This window comes from Trachymyrmex septentrionalis, unplaced genomic scaffold (assembly GCF_001594115.1).
Source record: "Trachymyrmex septentrionalis isolate Tsep2-gDNA-1 unplaced genomic scaffold, Tsep1.0 scaffold37, whole genome shotgun sequence".
In the NCBI taxonomy this organism is placed as follows: domain Eukaryota; kingdom Metazoa; phylum Arthropoda; class Insecta; order Hymenoptera; family Formicidae; genus Trachymyrmex; species Trachymyrmex septentrionalis.
The window spans coordinates 4369654-4380189 of record NW_017305536.1 but is presented as its reverse complement, the minus strand read 5'-3'; the positions used below and the strand labels follow the sequence as shown (position 1 = coordinate 4380189).

General features: G+C 43.7%; 2 protein-coding genes across 5 annotated transcripts in view; both read right to left on the bottom strand.

Moving 5' to 3' along the window:
- The window catches only part of LOC108750748 (homeobox protein prospero-like), a 31529-nt gene extending 23087 nt beyond the window's left edge, over positions 1–8442 (bottom strand). For 2 of the 4 annotated variants that reach the window (XM_018490458.1, XM_018490460.1), the window contains exons 1-3: positions 5363–8442; positions 4145–4627; positions 1738–1892 (exon numbers count right to left, since the gene is read on the bottom strand). In XM_018490458.1, the coding sequence (XP_018345960.1) occupies positions 1738–1892; positions 4145–4627; positions 5363–7978 (3254 nt within the window). In that variant the 5' untranslated portion in view covers positions 7979–8442. The remainder of the gene's footprint in view (positions 1–1737; positions 1893–4144; positions 4628–5362) is intronic. The other 2 variants (XM_018490459.1, XM_018490461.1) reach the window with 1 other exon arrangement.
- Positions 8443–8602: 160 nt separating this feature from the next.
- The window catches only part of LOC108750397, a 90348-nt gene continuing 88414 nt past the window's right edge, over positions 8603–10536 (bottom strand). The window contains exon 5 of the mRNA XM_018489811.1: positions 8603–8866. Within this exon, the coding sequence (XP_018345313.1) occupies positions 8684–8866 (183 nt within the window). The 3' untranslated portion in view covers positions 8603–8683. The remainder of the gene's footprint in view (positions 8867–10536) is intronic.

Genomic DNA, 10536 nt, shown 5'->3' with positions numbered 1-10536 from the left:
TATATATATATATTTAAAAAGCATGTTCACAGTTGTAATATATCGATGCAAGCAAGTCACACAGCGCTATTCGACATACCATTCAAATCGTATGATTTTTTTGGATTTTGGATTTTTGATTTAATAAAGAAGCAATTATTCGGGTTGCTTAAGAAAATTTTACTTTACAGGGAGTTTCAAAGTGAAAGACATAACAAATTTCATTAAGAAAGACTTTGGAGAGGATATGTGGATGGAATAGCGAGAAGGCAAAAAAAAAACCCTCGGACCAAATGTACCGAGATATGTTGAAGCGGTAATTAGCTTTGTGCGTACCGCGAAATACGAGCGTGCAATTTCGCCGGACATTTGGAAGTTTCACAAACAGACTACGTGCTTGCTCTTTTATCAGCGATTCCACTCTTTTTGGATAGGCCCAATGAATAAAGTTACACGGAACAATAGACTGATAATTAACAACGATGTTCCCGTCGTTATCGAAATGAACAAAATCCTTTTATTTTTTGTTTTCGCAATTTCATATGTATGATCCCGTTCGATTATCTTAGCCCGAGAGATTATCTTAGTACAAGCGTATGATTCGTGTTCCGCGTTTACATAAAACCAAATGACATTAGAGTGCGGTAAAAGATGCTCTCGAAACGCTTCAGTGACGAGTAGGCTGACGGTATACAATATATATAAGATATTGTAATTAACTCAACTACTCAGAACAACTAAGCGCTTGCTCGTTAACGTTTTATTTATCGCGTATGCATTTTTCATTTAGGGTATGTGTCCCAGACACGTGGTCTCCGTGCCGTAATTATAAGAGCGGCACACGATGCCACCGCGCGAAGGACTTACGATTTTCACGAGAGTGGACATCTCGCGATAAGAAAGCGGTAATAATGTAACGACGAGGGCACGCGCGCGATCCGCCTTCGACCGCCTTGTATCTTGGATCTGTACTGTACTCAGCCTAATTATAATCAGGCTAATGCCTGCCGGACAGTATGCGTCGGTACCTACCGGCCTCCTACGCTTCTATACCTGATGCTATGTAGGTAGCGTTACTTATCCCCAGCTGCTCTACGAGAGAGGGTAATTAAGATTCGGACACACCCATCGTGACTCTCGTCTCTTGGGCTCTGACCGCTTCTGCAAAGGGAGTGGTCGATCCCTCGAAAACCTCGTTCTCGTTTGCATACACGAAACGCGCCTCTGTTATCAGAAACGTCTTCCACGATTTCATTCTTTCCAGGTAGTACCGCACGAGGTCGAAAATGTTCGAGATTATGTAGGGGTGTGGCGACACGACTGTCCGCCAAATCCTTGAGATTTTCTACATGATCGTTCCGCTCGTTCTTGTGAATTTAGTTATCCGTTCAACAGCACCGAAAGCAATCCTCGATTTAAAACCGAATGTTCGCGAATCAATCGCATACATAAAGATTTAAATCTAGATAGATAAATAATTTAGGTTTAGAAGAATCGCTTCCTTTTCTATCAATGCGCTTTAATATATTCGTTTATTCAAACATTAAAGTGTCTACAAAAATACCTCTCCTGAATACGAACGTATTTCGTGATGAGATATTTTTAAGATTTTTTATTTTTCGTATACGCCATTTTAAAACGAGAACTGTAAAATATTGATGAAGAAACGAGTCGCTCGCGTAAAATGATGCGCAATTTCGAAAGACTGCTTGCTATGTTGTTATTACAAATTCAAAATAACACAAATACATTACTCACCGGAAGTTGGAGAACCACTTGACCAGCTGCGCTGTATTGTTTTTATTAAACTTGATGTCGGGGAAGTACATCTTAAGGACGGCCGAGGATGGGTACCTGACCCAGAAGAACATCAGCTTCGCCTTCCTCAGATGCATCGGCGTCAGCGTCGACGAGTTCACCGCGGTTAAGAAAATACCATTTTGCAATGTATATGAATATATATATATAAACACTTAGAAATATATGAGAAATGTGAAGAAGGAGAGTTAAACTCCACTCTGGCGATAAAAAAAAAAGAATTAAGCTAAAAGAGAAAAATGCGGGAGAGAAAGTTGACTCGTTTCTCGAACGTCCGAATATCTCAAATATAATCGTGTTTTCTTTCGTATCGAATCGGATCAGAAATCGTACAAATTGCGATTATCGCAAGGGTAGATGATAGAAGGGTTCTTACTGGGAAGTTGATCTACGATTGGCCGTATCCTCAGCAGAAGCCTTACTGACTTCTTATTGGTAATAGGATCTCTACATGTGGTTTCATCGCAATCTTATTCGATTAATTCGCGCGACTCTGCTATGCCATGCTGCACTTTCAATTTAATTTATTCAAAACGTGTAAGCTTATAATCGATATTATAAATGTGAAATATCAGCACATAATCTCACATTAATCTCGAGCTAAAAAATTTGGAATGGATTTTTTCGAAAAAAGGAAAAAGCAAAGAGAAAGAGGGCGTAGGCAACAAAATGAATTCGGATGCATCAAATGCCAGCGAGAACCGCGATGAGGCTAGGATGGTGCGTCCGGAGGAGCGCGGGAACAGCAGATCGTGTCACGGCGATGCACAACGCGCTCGACCTACCCCAAGAGAGAGGAGGGAGTGAAAAAAATGCGCCATTGATTTTACATCAAAGGCCGACTAAAAAGGCGGCAAAGAACGGCACGCTACCCGATCGAGCGACCCGGTCCAACACGCCGATGCAGTTCCGACATTGCATCGGACGATCGGCGCTCACACGAACCCGCGCGACACTCGCCTTTTTTTCCTCGTTGCACCGAGGCGAACTCTCGATTCGCAAGCCACCGGATTTCTGCACGCTCTTTCGGTAACTCAGAAGCAAGCCGCGGCGGGGTGGATCATGCACGATAATCGAAGCTGGTGAACCGTTCGCTGATCATTTTCTGACGATCCTAAGAGTGCACTTTAACCGGATGCAATCGCGGCTATTTTAATCAATCTGAAAAAGGTCAAGAACATTTTTTAATAAAATTTGGACACGCGGATATTTTACAAATATGAGATCCTTTAAATTGTTACAAATTTATAATGTATAACTCAAATCATTCAGCAAATATCGAACTCTCTTCTTTGAAATATTAATTTATAAATTTTTATTATTAATTATGTCATGTATATTAAACATATATTAAACATTTATCATTATTTATGAATATTTAAGAATTACGATAAATTACTGCAAAATAACAAAAAGTATAATTGGTCAAACATCGCAAATTTATTTTTAATAAACTCGATTAAATTTAGTTCTGATAATATTTTCGTTCTATTATGTATGATACTCTACCAAGTATTTTCGTACTAAAATGTGACGATATAAATATGATGAATGAAACATCTTTCTCGCACACATCGGAAGATAAGATGAAAAATTGCAGACAAAAGTCGATGCTTAGAAATTTAGCTTTACAAAGGCTCATATCATTGAGATCAGCAAAAGTAGCTTAGCTAGGATAAACCGAGGAGACGTCCGAAATGTAAAGTTCGCGAAATGCTCAGGCTGAATTGCGAAATTGCGGGACAGATTATTGGCTTGCGAAGTTGGGTGAGACTGCAGGCCGAGGGTGGGCCGAGGTAGGTAAAGAACTTTTGGTTCGGTGCGTTGTTGCTGGACAAACTCTACTCGTAGGTGCAGCCAACATTAGCCTAACTCCGTACTAAACTAATCTAACATTCGTCCGAGCTTCCTCACTCACTCCAGCCACCTTACAAGCGAGCGAGCCATTTTGCCGGCTTTTTCTCTCTCTCAAAAAACTCACCGCTACATTCTAAACTTTTCGCGCGCGAGTTTCGTTTCTCCTCTATGTCAAAAAATATCTCTGAGTATCTTAACTGTTTTCTCTAGTATTTCTAAATTCTTTTTAACACACGAATTAATCTTCAGATAACATTTTTCATTTTAACAGATAATATTTTCATTTTAAATAGTAATATTTTCTATACATGAATGAGATTAATGTCCATTTTGTCTTACGTTTTGATCATAATAAATATATATCAAAATTCTTATAAATATTATCTGAAGAAATGTTTATAAAATTTTGTAGAATTTAATAAAATTCTATAAAATGCAGAGTATTATTATTAAATTTGCTCTTTAGCATATAAGTATTAGTAAAGGATATTGTAGGCTGAATTCCATCGTAGCTGATGTCGCCGGAATTACAGTCGCTAGCTCGGTCGTTGCTGTCCATCCTAAGGTGTCCGTAGTCCGGACTGCCGTGCTGGGCTGCCGCCAACAAGGCTGGATGCAACATAGCTGGCGGATGGGGCAGTGGAGGGGAATCCCTGAGTTCTACACCTCCACCCGGAGGACTCGCGGGTAAATGATGTGGCCCCGGAGGTGGTACTTGACCAGGATGACTCGCGTGAGGATTGAAAAACGGCGAATAGGGCGAGAACACTTGACTCTCGTGGAGACTTGGATTTGGTATCGCTACGCTGGTTGGCAGGGACACCGGCAGCATCGGTGGTGGCGCATGGTAAGGTCTCGGTGGTGGAGGAGGCGGGGGACTATCACTACCTCCTTGAGATCCGTTTCCTTCCTGCGCTAGGATTCTGGATACCGTTCTCGGAGTAATTCTCGTATCCGTCACCTGTAAACCGTACTAATTAGTATTTTTTTTAGTTAGACTTTTTTTATCAATTTCACATAATTAATATAAATTAATTTTACTTATAACTATTTTATAAAAACATATAAAAAATATAAATAATAAAAATTTAGATTATAATATTTTTTCAAATTAAAGAACATAAATCTTATATTCGCTCAAAACGGAACGCACATAGCACTTAAATAATTCCATGCTTAAATCTTTTTCAAATTTGAAATCCAATCATGAACGGAATCAGAGTAGTAATGTCACTTATTAAATTGACAAGTGATTTAAGAATTTTTTATGCTATTATATAAACATCTTTATAAGAGTATTAATAATGCAGAAGATTTCGAAGCGCGATTGCAGAATCATATATGTATATAATCTTACAGCAAATTTCGCACAGTAAATTTAAGCACTAAAATTTGATATAATTTTTCGTATTTAATTATATTTATTCTCATCGGTTCAAATTTGTATCGTAATTGTTTATAATTCTTTCCCTGTGATTTCATTGACTTCAATTTACATAACATTATTCGAATATTATGAATGACTTGAAGTTAATATCTTTTTTATATATGTAAAAATTTGTACAATTTATACATATATACATTTATACATATTAAAATTATAAAATTAAAAATATATCAGTTTATATTAATATTCTCGTAATTCTAAGTACACTAATTCATATTAACTTATATCAATATATTCAATCTGACAAATTGTAATGCTTACCTTATGACGTTTTTTCTTCGGCGTCATGACAAGTGACAGAGCTTCATTTTGTTCCGAGTCCCTGTTTTCTCTCTCGTCACCTCTCATATTGCAGTATTGGTCGCGTTGTTGTTGCTCCCTTTGTTGCTGCTCGCGTTGTTGCTGATGTTGCTGTTGGTGTTGTTGTTGTTGCTGCGCTTGCATGGATGCCATAGCGTATATCGTCGGCGGTTTTGGAGTCTGAAACATTCCAACGCTCGGCCTTGCGTGCGAGGGCAGCTGATTCATCTGGTTAAGATTGTTTTCCGTGGGGCCAGTATGAGGGCCATGGGGTACACCACCTATGGACCCGATTTGTGAAAACCCCGTGGGTTGTGGAGGAGGGGGCCCACTGTTGAGGGGCCCCCGTGGCCCGTTTGGGCCACCGGGTGGTTGTGGAGCTCCTCTGTCAACTACTTTCGTCCTGGGCGATTTTCTTTCGAGCATTTGGCTCGCCAAAAGAAGGTCCTTATTGAGCTGCTCGGCAGCAGCCTGCGCTGCCTCGGTTTGCTTACCGAGAAACCTCCTCTGTTGCACGAACCTTGCTACTATGCTGTCAATCAAATTGGTTAAAGAAGAAGTTATTTCCGTCTTCAAGATATCCGCCAAGCCTTCCAAATCGGCTCCGGTGATATGAGGACCGGACGAGCTGGCTGCTGCAGCGGCACCCCTGAAGACGTTTAACCTTTCCTGGAAGTCTTTATGTTGAATAGGCGTACTGGCTGATTGCATTTGCGGCGTCTGCGGCGTCGAAGGTCCAGTATTGTTTTGGCTCTGTTGCTGAGGTTGGCTTGGTGGCGGTGGCGAACTTTGTCGTTGATGTTGCTGCTGCTGCTGCTGCTGCTGCTGCTGCTGCTGCTGCTGCTGCTGCTGCTGCTGCTGCTGCTGTTGCTGCTGCTGCTGCCGCACAGCCGCTTCTTGATGTTGTTTCATTCTCTCGAGGGCAGCGTGTTGTTGTTCAAAGTAAAGTTTATGCCCCATGTGATACATAGCAGCAGCTGCTGCGTGGGGGTGATCGGGTGGGAGAGTCGGGAGGCCGTTGGTGTACGGCGGTGGATGAGGTCGTGGCGGTCTTGGTGGTGGTTGTGGTTGAGGTGGAGGACTGGGTGGCGCGTCACCGCTCTCACTTGTATCTGGCTCCATTCTACTGGAGAGTTCCATGTATTTTTGTTGCATTTCCGCCAATTGCTCGTGCAACATTTTTAATTGTATCTTCAAATTATCTTTCTCCTCCCGTTTCTGTCTGATCGTCGCCGGATCCTCCTCCTCTTCGCTCTCGTCTTCGTCGTCCATCATGGTATCATTGACACTATGCTGAAGAACGTGATGCACCGTCTGTTGCTGAGGTTGATAGAGCTTGCGCTTCTTGCAACCGTTTACCGTTGCCGGCTGAAGCGCTGGACTACTGCGCATCGTGCTGACGATGTTCTCCACACGAGCGCGTTTAATCTCTGTCGTTGGAGAGTTCGTTTCGGTTTTTGGCACGATCGGACAAGGAGAGTGACTGGGGCTACGTTTGATATTCATCGACTCTTGTATCTCTTCTTTAACGGAGACCGAGCCCGATCTTGGTGCCGTTGGGCTAGGAGGTAGGCTCTGCTCGCAATCCGATCCATCCAAGTTCGCCCCTGGTTCCATACCGGCTTCGGCAAAGGCCTCCTCCATCGCGCGTGCCGCGGAAGCAGCATCCTCAGCGCTGTCCTCATCATCGCCCGGCATCACGGTATCACGATCACTGTGATTCGCGCTATTCACGACGTTATTACCATCACCACTCTCCTCCCCGCCACTCTGCACTGTTCCACTGCGCGCACTATCACTATTTTGCTGCTGATGCTGTTGGGGACTCTGCTGATGCTGTGATTTAAGTAATTCCGCGGTAGTATTATTATTGTTGTTATTATGTATACTGTTGTTATTGTTCGGCTGCTCCTGCACGCCGAGAGCGGAGAGTTTGCGGCCCTGCAGAAGCATGTCGCGTAACATGTGCTGCGTGAGGTCGGCCGTAGCAGGATCATCGCAATTAACCACGGCGCCCGGTTGCAAATTCGAGGCGGAATCCATGCCGGCACCGGTCATCCCGTGACCGCCCTCTGGCGGTGATCCGCCAGCGTCACTGGCTTGTTTGACCTGCCTTCCTAATAACTCGTTCAGCATCTTGGCGGGGCCGAAGCCCGGAGCCCCGAAGAAGCCGAAGGCCGCGTGGGCGGAATGCTGCTGGGTTGTAGGACCCGTCGTAGCTGTACCTAAATGACTTTGGCTGCCAGCCGCTCCAGCCTGTTGCTGCTGGAGCTGTTGTTGTTGTTGTTGTTGTTGTTGCGATTGTGACTGGTGGTGCTGCTGCGGTTGCTGCTGCTGTTGCGGCGATTGTTGATGCGACGGTGGTCCACTACCACTGAAGATCGAGCCGTATAGACCACCACCGAGGAAGGATGGCCGGGAGCTAAAGTTCGGTATACTCGAGTAGCTGTTGCGCGGCTCGCCGGCGTCCACGCGCTGTCTGGTGCGCTTCTGCTTCTTCAGGAGTTGCTGTTGCTTGCTTTCCGTGGTTGCTCCGTAGAGGGCGAAACACTCGGTCTCCTCCTCCGATGACATCATCGGCCGTCTGGTTGGTCGGCCCCCCGAAGGCCTCCGCGTCCCCTCCCCGCCAGTGCTTCTTGTCACCCTCCCCTTCTCGCTCGAATAGCCCCTCGTGGCTCAGTGCGCTGCCTCAGCTTCTGCACACTGTGTAGTCTCTCCGGTACCCCTACTACAGCTGCCTTTTCTCTATGTATTCCTTCTTCTAATGCTCCCCACCTTGTCCGCCACCGACCACCACCGCCTCTCCACTTCCTTTGCCTTTGCCGTCTCCTTCTCGGTCTTCTTCTCCTCCTCTTTCTTTTCCCTCGTCTTCGCCGCCACCGCCTCCTCCTCCTCTTCCGCCGCCTCCTCTGCTTTTTCCGCCGCCGCCGCCAACGACGACGACGCCGGCACCCTTCTCTTTCCCGGCGAACTCCTGCTTCCTCCTCTCCTTCTTCTCCTTCTCTCGCGCTTCCTCTTCTTCTTCTTCCGTCGTTCCTCGCTTTTTCTGTGCTTTCTTTTCACTATTCCTCGCCCCGCACCTTCCGCCGTAGAGCTGACGCCAACGGCTGAGGCTGCTGCTCGGTGACTTGATGTCGGCCGTTCGCCCTCGTCTCGAGATGGCGGGTCTTCTTCGGAAGATTCGATTCGTTATCGGGTCTGTATCCGCTGCTGTCGTGCTTCTTACTACTTCTGCTACGGTTATTGTTGCAACCGGGACCGCCGCTGTTGCTACCGATGCGTTTATTCCCGGTGATTGTTGCGATGTTGTTCCCGTTGATGATAACCAGAAGGAAAGCCGGTATTCTCGCGGGCGGAATTCTCGTGCTCCCGCCTGGGAGCTGCATCCTTCGAGCTCGCCAAAGGGCTAAGTGCCCCTCGCTCCCTCGTCTCGATTTCCGTGGCCTCAATTCTCCGATACACCGTCTGTAATAAAAAGACAACAATTCATCTTAGCGATCTGTGCCGTCTAAACGAATATCGCTCGTCTATATATATATATACTATATATATAAAATAAGAGAATCGATTCAGAGGTACTATAATAGCACACGGTAGAGTATTTTAAGCTCTGTATATAGACTGTTGCATTGAAAGAAACGTCGTTTCCGTAGATAGGAAATACTCGACTCGGTGTACACTTGTCATTTCCTCTTATTATTAGCTTATCTTATTTTAACCGCAAATCGAATGGTATGGTAAGAATGTTGAAAGGGAATCCGTTACAGATGCATTATTAATCTTCGTAATTATAATATGTTCTTTATATACAATAATATTTGCAAATATTTTTTTCATTGATAATAAAAACATAAAATGCATTACGCTCTCTTTTTGCAAATATTATATTTTAGTATTTTATCGTATCATCCTATATTTAGATATATATTTCACGATAGATTTTTAAAAGTTGAATTTGTAGAAAACATTTATTATTTTCCAAGATATAGACGTTGGAAAAAAAAATACATTAATTCTATGCAAGATGACGTCACAGTACAATAGAACATGAGAAAGAAGTGCGAAGTGTTATCGGTTAAAAATACAGTGATCGACCACATCGAGGGCGACGACGACGGCGACGAAGAAGAAGAGCAGACCGCGGGTGACAGTTGCAAGCAATATGTTTCACCCTCGTCCGAACACCCTGCGACCGATAGAGGCAAAAACTCAAAGTATAAGTGAGTTAGCGAGGGGGTTAGCGAAGAAGGGGGTGGTTCGCCTGAGAAGCGACCATAAGAAAATTACTTGCGTTGAATATCTTATTCGATACATAAGCAGTTCCGCCTAGAACGGTCTTCGCCGGGGGACACATACCGTCGTCGGTCGATACCCGGTGAAAGAAAGGGGGGCACGAAAAGTAATTGATAGTCCACTCATTGCTCGCTCGATCATAGACCAGGCCCATCTGGCTTGCTTCGATGAGAAACATAGAATTCTTCTGCGCCTTTATATTCATATATATATATAGCCAATCTTTACATTTTCATTTTATTTTCATACATTTGCCGCTCGCTAATACCGACTTTATTACAAAGTCATAATGAGGCGACAATGTTTCGTTATTGTCGTTACAATTATTTACTCGGCACGAAATATTTTAATGGAATCCTTTTTTGTTGTAATCTCCACGCGCGCAAATAATCGCTCTTCATTCGTCAATGGTACGGCCTGTTAGAAGCTTCGATCGTCATGCAGTTCAATTGACGCTGCGTATAAGTGCGTAAGTGAGACGTTTGTGTAGTAGCACGTATGCATCATGGTATAGAGCCTGAATACGTACTAATACAGTGCACGGACACACACGTTTGTGTACATGTACGCGAGATTCGAAGCAACAGCTGAGCAGTTTAAAGCACCTGCGCTCAATAAGCCGACAATATTCCATAGTTCGTCTACGCATAAACCCCCTGCGTACGAGGATATCTCGATATTCGTTCCAATACGTATCAAGAAGTCAAAAGAGCTTGTAGAGAACAATGCGTGAGGTGTCACAAAGTAAAGAAAGTTTAATGAAAATTGTATTCTACAAATAAAAATAAAATTTTTCTCTATTTATTTTGATTTATCGAGCTCAAGCTTTTATGAAAAATTAA